This window comes from Salmo trutta, chromosome 1 (genome assembly GCF_901001165.1).
Source record: "Salmo trutta chromosome 1, fSalTru1.1, whole genome shotgun sequence".
NCBI classification, from domain to species: Eukaryota; Metazoa; Chordata; class Actinopteri; order Salmoniformes; family Salmonidae; genus Salmo; species Salmo trutta.
In genome coordinates, this window is record NC_042957.1 from 27974834 (window position 1) to 27994823 (window position 19990).

The window sequence follows — 19990 nt, forward strand, 5'->3', positions numbered from 1 at the left end:
TCCTCAACTGGCAGCTTCATTAAATAGTATCCGCAAAACACCAGTCTCAACGTCAACAGTGAAGAGGCGACTCCGGGATGCTGGCCTTCTAGGCAGAGTTCCTCTGTCCAGTGTCTGTGTTTTTTGCCCATCTTAATCTTTTCTTTTTATTGGCCAGTCTGCGGTATGGCTTTTTCTCTGCAACTCTGCCTAGAAGGCCACCATCCCAGAGTCGCCTCTTCGCTTTTGACGTTGAGACTGGTGTTTTGCTCTGATAGATTGGATAAATAAAACCCTCCAATGTGAAGAAATTAAAACAGTGATGAAGAGTTGCATTTTTGCTGCATTTCTAGGAGTTTTGCAGAGTTCATATGAAGATACAGATTGGACAATTGATGTCCAAGCCTCAATCAACATAACCCCAGGAAGACTACAGAAAAAGATACTGACGAGCCCATTCATATTTCATCACAGTTACTAATTTATTAATTTAAAAAAAGGAAAAAAAATACATTGCTTTTTGCTTTTCTTTTACACTGTATAATATGAAAACAATGCCAAGTACAACGCATTTCATATCCAAACCACTTAGAAGTACAAAACGTTTACATTGTAGGAGAGATGAGAACTAAAGAACATACATACACATGAACAGAATTCTAGAAAAAGAAGCACAGCTTTTTGTGGACACATACTGTGGACATAGATGCCACAGTGTCCTAAAGGACCAGTTGACATTCCCCATGAGGTTTGGTGGTGCACCCGGCCTAGTTCTCTGGTAGTGTGGCAGTGAGGGCAACAGGCACCCCAGGGCATGAGATGCGTGCCTGCCTTTAGAAGAGAGAGATGCCCCACAGACACTGCAACATCTCCTCCCCCCACATGCCATAGTCAGGGTGGGAACAGTAAACATGGGAAAAATAAAAAGATTCAAATGCAAACGTAATCTGACAGTAGTGACTTTCTAGCACAATTTTTTGGTTCTTTTTTGGGGGTTCACATTCAGAAGCAGGCTACCATGTTGGGGAGGGGAAATCCATGCCAAACACACTAATATACAACACTTAGAGAGGATAAACTACTATCTGCATTTACTACTAAGGTTCTTTTGATATTATGGTCTGCACCTGCAGTGTTTTTTTTGTGCCATTTCCATAGTGATTGCTGAGAGGCTACATGGACCCCATTTTGTTTGCCTTTGGGGTCCGTTACACCTCACACTTCCCTATACTGTAGTTGCCGTCACAAGCACTAATTCAGTTTTATACGAATGTCTTCATAAAAGGGATGGTTCTGTAATTGACAACATTCACTTGGAGACACTTAATAACGCAATACACGCTGGAACCTGATGCATTGGCTTTTCTCTATACAAAATGGCTCTAGCCAATTATCAGTCCAGCCTAACAGCTGTCAACATTTCATGTACATTTCCCATCCATTCTATTTACCCCAGGAATGGTCACCTCCACATTTTAGCTTTGGACATACTTTAGTTCCATCAGACAGTCTGCTCTACATCATATCAACATGTTTAATGTACAAGGCAATGGTTCTGTTCAGAAAACACCATTAACACAGCTAAATAACCCCCATATTAGATTTAAAGACTATTAAAAAATGCCAGTACTATATTTGGTGTTTTTACAAAGAGAAAATATTACAAGAGCAGTACAAATCATTTTCACCAATAGTGTACCACAGTGCTTCAACACAGACTCTGAGCAGAATGTTCTTCTAATGGCAATAGGTTTGGTATCCTTAATCCAACAACATATTACCATTTTGGATTAAGGGCACATTACTTTGAAGCAACACTTTTAGTAGCAGAAAGAGATCAGGATGTTCACAAAATTATAATTAAAGAATATAATACAAAACTCCTAACTGCATCTAATGCAGATTAATGATATACCAGTACGTGAACTCAAACATAATGAGGACATGGTCAAATGTAAATGTGGGATAATAAACCTGCCTAGTATCTACAATTCCATAAAGATTCCTTCTGACAAATCACAAATGCACTGCTTAACCCTCTTCATTCATTTTGTCATCTGCCATGGCATGTTAATATGCTTTAGCCCCATAAAATGATTTAACTTGTCACATAAAGGTAAAAGATATACTGTGGTGAAATGAATGTGTAATGCTAACTCAAACTCTAGGGGGCAAACTGTTATTGTACTGTAATAGGTTGTCTGAAAAGCTTCCGCATAGCACTGTTGTGCATTGTTTTACTATATACAGATAGAGTTTTAAGTAAACTAGTTAGCTTAGAATACATGCTTGGGAGATAGTCGTATTTACAGTTTCCTTACATATCATGCAAACTTGACCCTCTGGTGGTCTGTCAATACAATACTTTTAACTGATTTAAAATACCTTTAACAATACCTGTTCATTCAAACATCACATGAGCATACACCCTCTTAATAAATATTTCAATAGTGTAGTAAAAGTCAATGCATTAAACAATAAATATTTTGAAAGAAGATACTATCTACTGTATGTAGATAGTTTGACAAAATATACATCTCAATGTCACAGTGGTTTGGCTTCACTTCGAACCAAGATTTGTCCTTTAGCGACAGAATTTTGTGTTTGATAAGATACAGTTTGTCCTCTGATTTGTCCCTTATACTGATTTGTCCTTTATACTGATCTGACCACCTTTACTCTCTTATTGAAAGCAAGGCTGGGGTGAAATCCATTTCAATTTCATGAAATGGAATTTATAGGGTATAAAACCCCCAACACGTAATTTTCAATTGACCAGAATTGAAATTGTATTTACTCCAACTCTGGCAAGGCTTTGTAAAGACAGTACAGTATATCACCAATAATATGTCTGAGAAAAGCTCTATTAATCTCTACTTATGAGTTAGATAGGCTGACGTTCAGTTTCCTCTAAAGAAATAGGAGTATACAAACTCTCTATGAACTAACCTGAGAGAAGAAGATGAATACAGTAGAGACATTGTACTGTAGGGCATCTCATGACTCTACCCTAGTATGGGATTTTGTTCCAGAGATGCACTTCATTAAAGCACCCGGTGGCATTTTGACTGTAAACACAGAATCTGATTGTAAAGATTGAGATGAAATTAAGACTTTGAAAATGATAAAAAAAAACTATATAATTGATGTACAAAAGTCCCTTGTATATAAGATTCCCTCTAAGGGTGATATTTGATCATAGGCATTGAACAGCATAAGATATACAGTAGTACTAAGGGGGGGCGCAGGAGGAATCCATGTTGACATTGGTGGGACTGTGCCTAGACACCTTGGGAGGCTACTGCTGCTTAATATTCTTTGGCACCTCCATTCCTGTTAGTAGGGTGACCTGCGAAGGACAAACAGTTCCAAATGAGATCATGACAGATTAAACTGCTGACTCGAGGTCCAGGATTTGAACCACAGAGCTCATTAACTCAGCATGATGTATATTTGCTGGTTAGTAACAATTGAAATATATATATATGTGTACAGCCTATGCAATTTAGCATATCCTTAATCTGGAGATTCATTTCATTGATAAAATAAGCCGATAATCCTTGAATTTCGAGACAAAACTATCGGAATGATTTTTTGAAATCTAATCAGCTCTGTCTGACTATCAGTGCTCACCTGGACATTTCTGTTGATGCTGACAGCAGGCATGAAGACTCCCTCCAGGTTCTCAAAGGCCACGGGGCCATGCTGCTCTTTGTTGATGAAGAACGTTAGAGTGTACTTGTTCAGGTCCAGCAGGATGCCCACAGTGGCACCCTTGGAGATGCCCCCCTCGGCCCTGCAGAACACACACACACACACAGAGTCTAGGCTTAATGTACTCTATCAAAACAGATCACACAGGCCCTTTGAGAGTGGTCTGGGATCTGAGATGGGTAGAGGGATCCCAATAAGTCCAAATAAAGTTCGGAGCAAATGGCTTTGAGCGGATAATCGTTTCCTCTATTCAAGACATTAGATTTGACCTAATTGCTAAATCTTTCGTGTTTGTATGTAGGTTATGTGTGAATTGATGTACAGTAAATCCCTAATATACTTGGAATACTTGTAGTCCAACAAATATATGAAAACATTCCCAAGCTTCTCCTTCAGGGTGAATATCTTTTCTCCCTTCCAATAGGATAAAGAAAACAACCTTAGGCACTAAGTCAATAAATGCATCCATATCCAAACATCTGAAACACTTTGGCAGTGCAAAGCCGTATGTAAATAGTTACACTCAAACCAGTCAACTCATTGGAAACCCCAAAAGCCAGCAGTGTTTTTGTTTTTGAGAGTGAGCAGCTCAAACAACAAAATGGTGGAAGTGTGAAAGTGTGCCCCCAGTCAAACAGCTATGTCACAAAGCTAACTGGGCTCTACAGGGGGTTCCAGAGAAATCCGCTAGGCTAAAGAAACAAACAAGCAGGATTACGGCACGATCAGCCTTTGATGATTACCTGACATACAGTACATGTATCGTTGGCACTTTAATGAGGGAAATGAGTGAGTCATTTTGGTTGATAGGCTCCAACTTAACAGCTGGCAGGAAGATAAATAATGAGGTTGGAGAAACAAAAAGATGATGTGCTATGAAAGACAAAAACAGGGAAACTCTTTAATCAGCGACTGAAAATAGTAACTACTACTGTATTATTGGTTTAACGAGGAAGGAGGATTCTGCTCTGGATATTCATGTCCCTGGGGCTACTGTAGGTTGCTAAGCCTGTGGCCTCTTTGTCTTTGAATCTATGTGTAATATTACTCTATGTTACCCTGTGTCAAATTTAATCAAAACGGATATTCACAAAACATAAGAGCACTGCCCTGAGAATAATCTCTTCCATTTCCAACTAACTGCCTGTCACACCCTGATCTGTTTCACCTGTCTTTGTGCTTGTCTCCACCCCCCTCCAGGTGTCGCCCATTTGCCCCATTATCCCCTGTGTATGTATACCTGTGTTCTCTGTTTGTCTGTTGCCAGTTCGTCTTGTCTCGTCAAGCCTACCAGCGGTTTTTCCTGTACTCCTGTTTTCGCTCTAGTCCCTGTTTTCTAGTTTTCCTGGTTTTGACCATTCTGCCTGCCCTGAACCTGCCTGTCGTTCTGTACCTTTCGGACTTTGCTCTGGATTACTGACCTCTGCCTGTCCTTGACCTGTCATTTGCCTGCCCCCCCTGTTTTTGTAATACACTTTTGTTACTTCAAACTGTCTGCAACTGGGTCTTATCCTGAGGTCTGATACTGCCTGACAAGTATTGTAAGTGCATACGTGTTTTAGTCCTGACAGTATGACACACAAAGCACATGATGGCTATTTCTAAACTCTGAAGCTGTGGAGGAGCAGGAGTCAGCCTTCCTCCCCAGAGATGTGTCACCTACCTGTTGGTGTGGGAGTTGTTGTGCATGAACCAGCTGCGGTTGTTGTCCACGTACATGGCCCAGGCCTTATCATCCTTCCCCAGCATCATGTCCTTCATCGTATTGATCCTCGCCACCCCGAACGCAGGGTCCGGGTGGTTGTCATAGCGATCCACCCTGAGCTCCCAGTAATGGACCCCCTTGGAGAAGGCGGCTGTCCCCAGGACCACACGATCATCGTAGCTGTTGCAGCTCACTGTCCGGTTCTCATTGGTCAACATGATGTCCCTGTGAGCCGAGGTGGGGTCGAAGGTGAACCAGGCCACTGCAGAAGAGACAAAGTAGAGCAGTAGGAGGAGTCAGAGCAAGATAAGAGCATTTCCAGGTCTCTAGGCCATGGGTGTCTGAGTGAACCTCATTGGAGGATGGAGCCCCATGAGAGCATGAAACATGATGCCATTATAGAATGGCACAGTCAGCTAGGACCCCATGCTGGGCTGCATACTGTGAGATGGCACATGAAATATTCACAAAGCACCACAATGAAAAATTCTACTTCTCATTTAAAAGTCAAGCACTGGATTAATTTTAATTCAGTAGCTCCTTGCCCATAAGGCACTGCTGTATCAAACCATTGCAGTGTATTGCCTTAATTAGCCCCATTCCTCAAAGAGGCACTGCTATGTTAGAATAAACAGTTAACTGGCACACGACAGGCACTCACTAAGGCCTCCAAATGCAGAGATCCATTGTTATTGCAGCTGGCAGAGGCAGAGTTGGAGCCGCCTGTTCTCTGCTCAGTCTAAACTCTCTCCTTGTCCCGCTGCTCTGTCAGCGCAATCAATGGCATCAACAGCCTATCCTCTCTCCCGCTCCCTGTCCATCCCTCCACTCCCCATCCCAGTAATGGGAGGACAGGGAGAGGGAGGAGAGGGAGAGAGGATAGGCAGTTGATGCCATTGATTGAGTGCAAGGCTAGGATGGGGAGTGGAGGGATGGATGGGGAGAGCACGGCAATGCGCTGACAGCTGGCAGGCTAGAGTAATCACAGTCTGGCATGCTCTCGCTGTGATACTTTGCTAAACTGCGAGACCACTTCCACTGTCTGTCAGCCCTATATCTGGACTGGACATTTCTTTAGTGGAGCTCCTTCAGCTCTGGCTCTGGCTCTGGCATGGTGTTTACTGCTCTAAACCTGGAGGTTTCTGGGGACCCAGAGCTGACTAGTACCACCACACCCAGCCAGGACAGTGACAGATTGCACCAGTCGCCTTCCATTAAAGTGGGATCTGGGATACCATTTCTGTGGATTAGAACTCCGTAGTTAAGGACACAAACAAGAGCGTTGATGGGAGGGTGAGGCTTTGTCGGCAAACAGCAGGCCTGGATGTCCCCGACGACTAGCTCGGCTCCTCTGGTCCCCAGTTGGGTGGGGCGGGGGGTTCTTCTCTTCCTTCCCTTTCGTGTCTACAGTTAGCTCAACACAAAGTGAGAGAATACAGAACACCCACCATCAGATGTCTTCAGCACCACAGTCTTGCTATAGGGCCCCACCCCGGTGGAGTTGTAGGCCTTGACTCTGGCGTTGTAGGAGCTGTTGAAGTGGAGGCCGTCCACAGTGCACACGGTCTCCTTCCCTACATACACCTCCTGGGACACAGAGACATACAGTACAGCACAGGACCATCTGGCGTTAGTTAGAGCTCTGACTGCAGCATGTGCACTATGAATAATAAAATACGTTGCAGAGGCGACAACTGTAATCTATAGGAAACGGGTAGGACACCCTACTGCACATAGAATTACAGGGGAACTGTATTACGCATTTTGAAATGAGCCAGGCTAAATAAAAGACAGCTCATGCAAACCTTTCATTGCATAATGAGCATCAAACGTTTACATTCTTTGACTTAATCTACTGCTAAAACACCCGAGCGTGAAGTGCTCCATCCTAGTGTCAGACTACATGGAGCGTCGGACATGATGACACGTTCTCTAATGTGTGAAGTGAAGGATTATCTGACCCTGTATTGACCCCCGTTGCCGTCGTCCAGCTCCAGGATGTAGCCTTCGATGGGGTTGCTAGGGGGCACAGTGACCCTCCAGGCCAGGGTGGCACTGTTGTTGCGGGTGCAGCACTTCTCCAGCTGTAGCAGAGGGGCCGGGGGCACCGTGGCAGACTCCACTTGAATAGAAACGGATGGCAGGAACAACACAGAGGAGTTAACAGCTATCTCTGCATGGATAGGTTGTGGTTGATAGTTGTTGTTGTCAGGCAGGTGAGAATATTGTAAGGGAAGAGTACGGTAAAACATGCATGGGAGGAGAGCACTCTATCCTCTTAACGTGGTGGGCTGGTGTGGGCTGGCAGGTCTCAAGGAGGAAAAGGGGATTTGGATGATCATATAGCAACTCTGAAATACCTCCTGCGCTCTCCGTCTCTTTCAATCCACATGCATGCATTTGTTTCAATAATGGAGCCTCCTGAATATCTGAAACATGATATTGGACATGGGTTGATGTGTGGTGCTCGACTTAGTTTGCAACATAGTGGAACTGATCAACTACTGTGCTTTCTCAGGGGAATGCTGGTTACATTTCCCATGGTTTCAAATCTCATTTGATTTTATATGACGTTGTATTTGGAACAGACTAAGTTGGTAACTGTGTATGGGAAAATCTTGTCTGCTTCAGTAGACAGATATGGAAATGTGTTGGAGTGAATTGAAATACATCGTATTTATATGAAAAATATATCCTGGTATTCTAGGACATTGCCAGGGGGTATACTGTACACTACAAATCTTCCTCAGGTTTAGTCAAGCACAATATTTAAATAGACTCATGAAAAAATTGCTGTGGACACATAGTATGTTTTAATCAGATACTCAGAATATTGAACTTGCTCACATCAACTAAGCATTTGGAGTGTGAAGCATGGAGACCTTTTTGGTCAGTTTTGCTAAAGCATTTCTACCACTTCAACAAGCTATAAAGCACAGAATGAGTACAGGTGATGCATTTCACAAGAGACAAGTGCGTCTACTTAACTGCTGAACAGCCATACAAAAATACATTACAGACACACTTGAAAGATGAGTCCACTGCAAGACTATCTAACAATGTAACAATATACTGTATGAAAATGTGTACGAATAGACTCACACTACGCAAACAGTAGCAAGTATATGAATATGACTTAGAAATGAACACATATTGGTTACCTTTGCTCTGGACAAAGTCCAGCTGTAGTATGGTCTGCAGCAGGGGGTCTGTGTTCAGGGTCAGGTCAAACTCGGGGCCCACCTTGGGCTCCAAAGCCCCTTTGACCCACTGGTCCTGAGACGACGTCACACGTTTGATCAGCGCATCGGAGATCTACATAGAGACACACAGTAGGGGAGAACCGCTTCAAACCAGCTACAACTCCACTAAAAGGTTCAGCTACAGTGTAATATACTATTACAAAGTGCAACATGGTTTTAATGGACTTTTATGGTTTCTCTGAGGCTTTGTGCTTCTGGAAAAATGCCAGCTGGAAATGTGCTGCATTAAGGAATAGCCAACCCTGTATGTTACCAGCTTTTGTAAGGATTTATATAAGCTTTTATGATACAGAGCACAGATTTTGTTCAGGGGTTAGAAGAAACTGTACAATCAATACATCATAAACATTTCAAGGGGGGAGGGAAGCACCAATTTACAGAAGAGAGTCTTTCATCTCTATTTCGTCTTATTCAGACCGTTCTTTTAAAGAAAAGAGGAGAATCAATGGCCTCCAGCTAATGGTGAGGGGAACTAAATATGACACGTCAATATTTAACTCGATGAGGGTGTCACGTACCAATGTTAATCATTATCAGGTTAACCTTTTTATTGCCTATTAAGTATCAATATCTTCATTCACATTTAGCCAACAACACATTTTAATCAACATCTTGCTACAAGCTTATCGTATGCACTCTGAATCAATATTTATTAGCATAGTCAAATATAGAAGCGGTTCTTTCAAAGGTCTTGATGTTAAGAATTTTTATGGCTAGAGTTTTCTAATGATCTTTAAATTATTTGTTTTCAACCCGTTTTAGGAAAAATAGTTGGGAAAAATAGTTGTTGGCCTTAGCATTTAGCAGTAGGAAACAAGGACATCTGAGGGGAATGTGAGGGAAGTCTCATTTGTGTGAGAGGCAGGCAGGCTAGCCTCATCCACAGCCTGTCACGCCCTAATCTGTTTCACCTCTCTTTGTGATTGTCTCCACCCTCCTCCAGGTGTCGCCCGTTTTGTTCCTCTAACCTACCAGCGGTTTTCTCCTTGCTCCTGCCTTGTCTATATTCCTGTTTTACAGTTTTCCCAGTTTTGTCCTTTCTGCCTGCCCTGACCCTGAGCCTGCCTGTCATCCGGTACCTTTGCCCCACTACTCTGGATTACCGACCTCTGCATGCCCTGAGCCTGTCTGCCGTCCTGTAACTTTGCCTGCCCGTGTTCGAATTAATAAACTTTTGTTACTTCGACATTGTCTGCACCTGGGCCTTACCTTCAAACATGATACAGCCTACGAGCAGAGCTCCAGCCCCATTCATCCATACATCACTACTGTACCTGCAGGAAGCCACTGGGGTCGTTCTCTTTGATCACCTCCAGACAATACTCCATCATGCCCGTGGTCTGACGCAGCTTCATAGTGCAGTGTGTGATCTGGTCACGCACCACCTGAACACAGAAGAAGCCAGGAGGACACAGATGGGCACCCTTTAATGTAATATTTACACTGGGCAGGCATTTCACACACACATACAGACACACACACACATGCACACGTACACACACACACACACACACACGCTCGTTTTTCCTTCTGGCTAAACACAAAGCACTGGGGAAAATGGATTTGGGCGGGTGTCAAAGCCATTCATTCACAGCTAATTGAAATTCAGTGGACTGTCAACATTTTATGAGCCTTTGTTTGGGTAGACCACTTATACTTGCTCATGTGTTTTTAACTTACCTTTGCATTTTGTGAAAAAGTATGGATATTTGTGTTTATAAGATTATAAATGGAAAGGTCAGAAAAGATTGATTAATTGGAAGGTATTTAATCACTCTATCAAATGAAGCCTTAGAATTCAAAACGAATGTAAGAAATAATTAGATTAAGCCACTGACACATTCAGGCCATTAGCCTATCATTAATTAAATGTTCATAAATGATTCACCTGTCAACCGGTTTCATTATTTAAATAAATCCATGAAAAATATTACAAATGAAATAAGCATAGAATGAGCATTCCTGAATGGTAGACGGAATAAAATAACCCCAAAATATAAACAGACCAGAGGACAGTCAGGAACAGTCATGTCTATCAAATCATAATTAATATACATTTAGGTAAATCAAATGATATATAACAACTCAGATTGAATTTGCTATATAATCCTCACATCACGCGACATTAAAACAATGCCACTCCAGCGGTCTATGGATTATGCCTGGACTAGACTGTCACGAGTCACAAAAATGACTCTCTCCCTGGGAATGTGTAGTGTGGCGAAAGAGACCACTGATAAAAATACTGCTGACAGATTAATGGCTCGGATGAAATTAATTCGAGTAGAAAATGACGTTCACCGGCACACAAACACAACACTCCAGACTATTGAACAGGGGGAAACAAATGCCCTCCAGTTGGGATTGCATGATACAAAAAGAAACATTGTCCTGTAGATGACATAAAGTAGTTATTCTCAACAGATTACCGTCACGACTGTTCCTAAAAAAGGATTTCATCAAACAAAGCTAACAATCCAGTCTCTCTTGGCTGAGAGTTGAGGAAAGACAGACTGCACCGCTTCTTTTTTTTATAACAAACAATAATGTGTTGGAAATTCCTAATTATTTGCATAGTCAATTTACACACAGCACTGACACACATGCCACCAGACATGCCACCAGACGTCTTTTCACAGTCCCCAGGTCCAGAAGAAATTCAAGGAAACGTACAGTATTATACAGAGCCGTGATTGCATGTAACACCCTTCCATCTCATATAGCGCTAGTGAACAGCAAACCTGGTTTAAAAAAACAAATATAGCAGCACCTCACAACGCCTAACCCCATGTGACCTACTGTTTGTGTGTATGTACTGACATGTATGTGTAACTGATAGATACACACACATACACACACACACTACATGTTCATGTTCTTAAATGTATGTGAGTTGGATTTTGTCTATAATGTATTTTTCTTTTGTGTCGGACCCCGGTATGACTAGCTGTCGCCATTGGCATTGGCTAATGGTGATCCTAAAAAATGTCATAAATCCAAGTTAATCACCAACCATCTATCTCCACCATACTGTGGAAGATAAGATGCTATTGATACCGAATGCTGTCACGACAATTGCTCTTTACTGGCGTTACCATATGGTTGTGTACTAAACTCCATAAAGCTCTTATTTTCCCACTGTAATCTTCTGAAAAGGACACATCAGTTTGACAGCCTTCATCATAGTGAAATGAAGAGACCTTTTTTTCTGCTTTGTGATGCTCCAACAGTCCTAGCTGCTCTTCAGCTTCAGCCCTGCTAAACACAACAGCTGTCCTCTGGAGCCCCAATCCCCCAGCCTGCACATTGAGCCTGGGCTTGGATCCATGTGACTCACTAAGAACTTAACACCAGCCAGCCTTCAGACCCAGTCCCTCAGCTGAGGCTTCAGGGGGAGAAGAGAGGACGGTGAGACGGAGAGGACAGACATCTGCGTCCAGATGCACCTCGACCTGGGCCTAGACAAGTTCACAACCTTGGATGCCCTTTATGTCATGAAAGAGCTGCCAGCTGAGGTTAAAGAGGCAGTCTATCATTACTTAGGGTTGTAATATGAATAATATGCATCTATTGATCATCTGTGTTAAGTATGCAAAGTATGGTTAACATATCTGATGCAGAGAGAGTACTGTGATTATTGTTAACAATAAACCATGGTCCTGCTGTGTTTGTCCGCCCATCTAAATCCCGCCACCTGTATGTTACGGTCAACATGACCTTGTCCCCAGGATAACGGTGCACATACAATCTGAGCTTGTGAAGAAGTGTCTGGGGCAGTCAACATGATGTCGTTATCCATCAGCCGTCGCAGCGTCCATCCTTCTGACCCACCTTGAGCTTGTACTCCCTCTCCTTGGTGACCTTGGTGAGGAGCTTGGCTTTCTGCCTCGTCAGAGCCTCAATCAGGGCGTCACACTGAGCCACCAAGCAGGCCTCGAACTCCACCCCGTTCTCCTGCGAGGGACACAACACAACACATCGCTCAATAAAAGAACAGGGAGGTACAGGAAGGTACAGGGTACTAGGGCCAGGCACAGAGGGGACGGGGGACGGGGACGGGGGCCGGGGGGACAGGGGGGACGGGGGGGGCAAGGACACTAGCGGATTACATATGATAACACCACAGTGATTGCTGCTAAATCTTCCATCATCACCACTGCATATCAATAATCTACCTAGGCGCAGATGAGACAGTGAATTCTATTCTAGCTACACTCTGCACCTCGGTCCAAGGATGAGGAAAATGGTTAGAGACTCTAACTCTACTGAGCTGAGCAGAGCTGGGATTTTACTCAAATACAATCCCCTCAACCCCAGAATAAGAGTCTTAATACACAGCATTGCTGCGACTGATAAGACATGGCAGTGCAGTAAGTGTATAAAAGCTGTGATAGGCGGTGTGGACGGCAGCCCTTTCCTACTTTAACTCTTAGCGTGGTGACAAACAGATACTTTTGTTCCCACCGGGCGATAAGAAGCGCTTTAGATGTAGTGCCAGTGTTCGTTGCAGAATAAAAAGAGTCCAGGAAGTGACATTGTATGATTCTGGAGCCTCCTTCCTCTTTCTTTTCAGTATTTGCTAAAGCTGACAGGCACAGGTAAGTAGGCTACGGGGAATACAGGTTAAATTGATATTTCTCTACATGTTGATATTCTCATTTGCTCTACAAGACACGTAATCAAAAAGAGAATGTTACCTGTATCTGCTGAAGCATGTTTTTCAACTGCATCAGGAATTCCTTGGCATCCTTGGCTTTATCCGACACACCATTCAAAGCTTGGGAGAGTTGACACTGTGAATGAAAAGCGTATTAATCCAAAACGAATCAAAACACTCTCCATGTCACTTCTCTAACATGTTATGATTAAAGCCAATTGTCCCAGAAATATACAGTACGGGCAGTAATTTAAACTAATTAACCCCATACTTAAGCCCAATCACACAGCCACGACCTCTGAGGTCATAGTAATCAAGGAGATTACAAATTCAAACGAGGGCCTCAAAACCATGTTTAGAGGTCAAACCTTTCCGCAGATCTGCTCTGAGCTGAGGCTCATGGACCATGAGTGAAGGGTAATCATGGTGTACACCAACCCTGCTGTGATCAATCTGGCCCGGATCCACACCCCCCTCCTCCCACCTCCCTCCCGCTCCTCCCACCTGCCCCTATTCCTCTGGGCTTCTCTATCAGTCTCAGTCAGGGCTTCTCTGGGGCTGGGCCTCTGTGGGCCGCGTGCGTCGGGTTCAGGAGGGACACAAATCAAGCCAGCCCTCCACGGTTCATTAATGTGCCATCTGGCCCAGCAAGCTGTCTGTCCGCGCCGCTAACAAGGGGATGACTGATTCCGCTCCCCTGTGTGGTTTCTTTCCACCAGGGCCCCAGCCACAGCTCCAGACAAGACAAGGGGGCAGTGCCAGCCCAGTATTTATCGGCTCAGCCCTTTTTCTCTCAGTGACACTGTGTCAGGGTGACCTCCAGGGGTTAGGGGGAGGGGGCTGGTGGCCCTCCTATGGGGAGAGAGCCTGTCACTTGACAACCTCCTGCATATCACCAATTCATGTCTTTTCACTGGGTTGTGCTCGTTTATCCTAACAGTGTATAATGTGAGAGTTTGATTCGATATGGACCAGAAGGATGCTACTGCTTAACATGAAAACATCATCAAGGGACCCATATCGTCAAGGTTTTATCAGTCTTGCCATGAGCCCCCCTTGTAAGATGTAGTTATTCTTTATGAGCTAATATTAAACTTCAGAGTGTAATTAGGATCGGGATGCTGCCCTCGTGTGACTCAGAACTGGCAGTGACCTCATTAGCGGTGGTGGAACACAGCCCCAGCAGTAGACCTACATACGCCTTCACTGTCACTAAGGATGACAGGTCAGCTATAGCAGGAGAAACCTGTTAGAGTAGTATCCCACTGGGCACAGTCGTCAATTCAACGTCTATTCCACGTTGGTCCAACGTGACTTCGTTAAAATGACGTGAACAACGGCGTTGATTCAACCAGTGTGTGCTCAGTGGGAAGGGTCCTAAGATGCAAGGTGAGGCTCTATTTAAATGACTCATTTTAAAAAAGTGCCCTTCATTGTAAATGTGTTTCCTCCAGAAAAAAAAGGAAGAGGAATTATTTTTTCCTGTCAGCAGCATTCTTCCTCTGAAGGAGCCCCAGTAATGGCATCAGTGAGAGACCACTTCAGTAATGTGCGTGACATTCAAGAGCAGAGGGTTTCAAGTAGCGGAGAAGGTGTGTCATCAATTTCTAACCCAGTGTTTGGGGATCGGAGTAAGACAATACATAGCTGCAGTGTTGATCTGCGGCGTTGACCTTGATTCCAAATAGGTCCTCAGGTACACGCCAGGAGGACTGGGTCAGATTCAGGAAGCCCCACTGCCTCCACCTCTTTCTCTTTCCCCCTCTTTTTCCTCCATCTCCTCCGTTCCTCTCCTCCCTCACTCAGCAGCTGTGTCATTAGCGCTCCACATCTGGATGAGAGCAGAACCAATCTCCCTCCCCTGCTCAGCCTCACACAAATCCTCTGGCCGTGTGGCACACTGCTCCACCACTGATATTTTACAACATAGACATCACAGCCCAGCATGGCCAGCACACCCCTAACACAGACCAGCACAGCACTGCCAGCACAGCCCTGCTACACCAAGCCTCTTGTTTCATTTGAAGCATAGAATCAGAGAGAGAGCGCACACGCTGCCAGGCAAATTAGGAACAACCCAAATAAGGCATGAAATCAGAGCACACACAATATTTACCAGTTTAGGAAAATCTCCAGAGGATGATTCAATCGAAAATGTAGTAAAAGTAATATTGCCTTAACAATTTATCAAATATTGATAGGATTTGCTACATTAATATATTGTGTGTATGAAAATGCAGAATATGGACACATTTCGTGATATTAAAAACCAGTACAAATTACATTTGCAAGGAATAATTAATTATTTATTTTTTCATACTAAGTGACAGTGTTACAATCATTGATAAACACAATGTATAACATCTATTTGAGATATCACATATTGTGAAGCTCGTTACATACATTTCAAAAGGTAGAGTCATGTTATCCATTAGGCCTCATTTTCAGCAACCGTCTGGTAACTTGCCTCCATGTATCCATGGTAACCCTTGAGGTATGCGCACACCACACTACACAAAGGTCTTGTCCAAGCACTCATTCTTGCCTCTAAAAATAGCTCCAAATGATTCTCCTGTTCCTATGCCTTTGGTTCCAGTAGTTGCACACATACAGCATACTCATCCTTTATGCCTGGCTACCCCATCACCAAATGCTTATTCAACACAACATGGACCAAGTCTAGTGCACTGGGTACTATGCAGCTAGAGTATGGCACAGCACAGATATTCAATGGGATGGGAGATACTGCGCTGTACTTAACCTACATTCTGGAGCCAATGCCGTTGCAGGGTCTGGGAGAGGGGCTCTGTATGCCTGAGGTAGCAGAACAACCTGTCATTAGCTACAGTACCATCTGAATCTAGGCTAGACAGCCAGCCAGCTGACCCGGACAGACTCTGTGCTCTAAGTTGGCTAGCGCCTTCCTGTACTGTACTGTACTGTACAAGCTGGGGGCATCCTCTCCTATATGAATCTCTTTCAATGGTCAAAACCACAGACTTCTGTATCTATTCTTATCCACATAACCGCACTGGAATGTAGCCCCATCCTCCATTATCCAATAGGACTCTACAAATGCGTTGATCAGATTCGATCCATGACTATGACATTGGTCCATATTGACGTAGTTCAAATGTAGGCCTTCCCAATATGTCATCCTTTCTCTTAATGACAGGATAACAACCCCATTTAACAAAATGTGGAATTGAAAAGAGAGGAACCATGGTTTCTTTCATCTCCTAAAAGGTTCTTTGTGGTCATGTATAATGTGCGGTATTTGGGAATTCAGGACAAAACTAAAAGGACCTGAGTCAGTTGTAGTGCTGAGTGATTAGTGCTTTTTGAGGTCAGTTCGGTTTCGGTTTTATAATAAAAAAATAATAACGTTTTTTTCAATTTCGGATTCAATACAATTTTTTTTTACATTAAATGCACTATGCATTACGTGGGTTGAATGCTGTAACAACACAGAATAAAACAATGAATCCAATCCCATGATGGTAGAGACTGCCCATTACTGCTTACCACTTATTAACCATAATTTATTCATATGACTAATTCTGTTGTTGTGTATATTACATTTGATTTATTTGGTGACTATGTTTTCATTCCAAGTCATCATCTCATCTCTATAGAGCTGCTGCCTGTGCTGTCTGATAAAGTCACTATTTTAGTAGTTCTTCAAAGTAAATAAGGCATACTTTTATGACTGCTGAATACCAACTATCAATCACGTATGTATTTTCAGGTAGAGATAACGCAGCTCGCGAAGCGACTGCTCTCTATCACTCTCAATCATCTTATGTCTCTTTTCTGATGTCTGTCAATAAGTTAAAACATTTTTAAACACTGACATTTCGGTTAATTGCTCAGTACTAGTCGGTTGTAACACTCCATTTGACGACTTGATTTTTCATCGTGCCGGCGAGCTGCCCTTCACTGGACTTGGCAGGGCCCAATTGCTCATGCCTGCTGCAGCCTGGTGAGCAATGCCCTGGCCTAGCGTACGCATGTGCAGAGTTTGGTACCAGTGTGTAGTGCGTGTGTGGGGGCTTTAAATATACTAAACACTGAATCTGGGTGTTTCTGCTTGGCTGCCCACAGGACATCCATAGGAAAGTTCACTACCGTGACTTTTCATCCAATCCCTTATCTGCTAGTAAATACATATTCATGATGTATTCCCAGCAAGCAGTTTTGTCACTCACTCACACTGTCACTGTTAACGGGGAGACAAATGTCATTGATACCCTAAGGCAGTCCCTTGTTTTCCGTTTGTTCCATTTGACATACTGTAAATAACATAAACACAACTTGACTTTACTTTCAAATCATGTTTGTAAAAGCATCCCCCAAGGAGGAGTATAAGATTGACTACTGAAGTTCCAGCAAAACACGAATGGGGGCTCTCATTCCCAGTGGACGTGGGTCAGCACACACAGGCATCTCCATTATCAGTACCATTATCAGTACCATTATCAGGATCTCTGTAGCATGGAGGATGACAACTGCCTCTGAGACACAATCTATCTGTGGTCATAAAACAATCCTCGGAGGAGTAGCCGTTCTCTCTCTCGCTCTCTCTCCTTTCAACACTGCAATCTCCAAGCCCTCCTACCCTAACTAACCGACTGCTTGTTGAATCTGTTCAACTGAGTTTTCTGTCAGCTCCTAGAAGAGGACAGTTGATAGGAAAGCATGTCAGAGCTTGAGGGTGGATCTGGAGCTGCGGATGGGAAGGAATGTGAGTAATAGGTTTGTATTAGTCCCCAGTGTCACAACAAAATCCCATCCAAGTGACAGTGGCATAGATAGCTGCCTGGTGCAGTGGAATCATTCAGGGGGAGGCATGCAGAGTAGACCCAACCCAATATCTACAGTGAAGAGGGATAGTGTAGCTTCAAGAGGACTCAGAGATAATTTGCCATAATAGTAGGCCAATACATTCATGTCCTTTTCATCACCTAATGTCTCCCTCCATCTCTCCCTCCCTCTCTTTCTCCATCCCTCTCTCCCTCTCCCTCTCCCTCTCCCTCTCTCCCTCTCTCACACACACACACACACTCCCTCCAACCTGAGCAGAGCTCACTTGACCATCCCATTCTTGTCAATACAGACTGTTGGCCATAAAATACAGCACAAAATGGACAGCATGCTGGAGTGTTTCGATCTCACTCAACTCCAGGAAATATATTAGCTAAGCACTTCTGCATCTTGTATTTATATGGCTCGTCACTTATAAACACAGCTTCACACTTACAGTATGTGATTTTCATGGTCCATTTGTGGGCCAGTAGGCGAGTGTGATAAAGGTGAACTGCGCTCATAACAACCCTTGTCAGTGATTGGGAAGGAGGCATGCTGTTTGATGTGAAGAATACCGCAGGACTCTCCAAATCACACAAAATGTACGATTAGTGACCCAGTTCGGCTTTCAATTTAATTGGTGAATCTGGGTGTGATAGCTCAATGTGCATCTCTACTATCTATCACAGTGTCAGTCTGCCTATAGGCATCCTATGCCTCCTACTCCTCTTCACCATGTAGTGGGCGCTGAGGAAACCATGGGGCCGGTGACCTATTCACAAATTCAAATGGCAAACCCAGAGCTGTTGGCAGGAACAATCTGGGATAGAAACTGGAGAACAGTGTCAGAGTCAGGCTACTGGGCTGATTTTTATTCTTTCTCTGTGATTAGGCCATACAGTGTTGCTGCCCGATTACTGTAAGTAAAGGCTCCTAATGCACTCAGTTGGAGTGATTTGACGACATGTGATGATGTGATGCTGCAGAGCAGCTTATTATGATGCTGGCCAAGGCCATCCCCACCGCCTTCATCCTTACCTTGTGCTGTTTCCACATGGCAGCTAAAGGTTTTAAATCATGACTCCCGTGCTTGCCACCCTCAAGACACTTCATACACAGTGGAGTCTTGCAGTTGACGCAGTACATGCTAAAGTTCTCCATGTCATGGTCTGCACACGTTCCCTGTTTGCGTATGGTGCCGGCGGGCATCTGCTGGCTTCCAGCCGCGGGCGATTGGGTCGGTGGCAGTAATCGATGTTTGGCCAGCGGACCACGGGAAGGGTGGCATCGCTGCTGGCATGGTGTGCAGTAAAACACGTCGCACTGTTCGCACATCACAGTGGCATCGACAGGGTTGCGGTCACACAGCTGACATTTCACGTTGGCAGAGCGGCTCTGCTGATAACGAGACACGATCGCCTCCAGTAGCCGGTTACGTGGGAAGCCCCTCAGTCCCCGCTCATCCAGAGAGACACTACGGTGACAGAGAGGACACGTTATGGAGCAGTGGCGGTGCACCAGAGTCGGAGGAAACACCCGTATCCCATTTGGAGACTTGAGGCACGGCGTGTATGATCCATAGCCGCTGTCCGTTTCACTATACATGCTCATTTTGTCCATATCCAAATAATCGTAGTCCGAGTTCCCGGAGGCACGGCTTTGCGGAGGTGTTTCGCCTTCTGGGGTCTGTACAATGATATTTCGGGCGCACGCCAAACACACATTGTGTGAGCAGGGTAAAAGAATAGGATCCTTGAAAAGAGAGCCGCAAACGGGGCATTTTAATTCTTCATCCATCGTGTCTTCTATAAAACGCTCCTCACACAGTACACAAGAGCAGCGATCAATGAAAACAGACCAGCACTA

General features: G+C 44.0%; 1 protein-coding gene across 2 annotated transcripts; it reads right to left on the bottom strand.

Annotated features, from left to right (window-relative positions):
- Positions 1 to 436: 436 nt before the first annotated feature.
- On the bottom strand, positions 437 to 19990 carry LOC115192865 (E3 ubiquitin-protein ligase TRIM9-like). 2 transcript variants are annotated; one of them, XM_029751778.1, is made up of 11 exons: positions 19163 to 19990; positions 13359 to 13454; positions 12493 to 12615; positions 9936 to 10046; positions 8560 to 8713; positions 7759 to 7827; positions 7360 to 7520; positions 6847 to 6985; positions 5357 to 5660; positions 3613 to 3775; positions 437 to 3328 (listed from the first exon to the last, which is right to left on the bottom strand). In XM_029751778.1, exons 1-11 carry the CDS (start codon positions 19919 to 19921, stop codon positions 3278 to 3280), a joined length of 2130 nt encoding a protein of 709 aa, XP_029607638.1. In that variant the 5' UTR covers positions 19922 to 19990; the 3' UTR covers positions 437 to 3277. The 2 variants fall into 2 exon arrangements, with proteins under 2 accessions (XP_029607638.1, XP_029607647.1); XM_029751787.1 differs by lacking the exon at positions 7759 to 7827.

Coding starts and splice junctions, on each gene's coding strand:
- LOC115192865 (XM_029751778.1), bottom strand. CDS start 19,921: ATGGATGAAGAATTAAAATGCCCCGTTTGCGGCTCTCTTTTCAAGGAT. Junction 10,047..12,492: donor AGAGGGAGTACAAGCTCAAG/GTGGGTCAGAAG, acceptor TTCTGTGTTCAG/GTGGTGCGTGACCAGATCAC. Junction 8,714..9,935: donor ACCCCAGTGGCTTCCTGCAG/GTACAGTAGTGA, acceptor GTCTCTATGTAG/ATCTCCGATGCGCTGATCAA.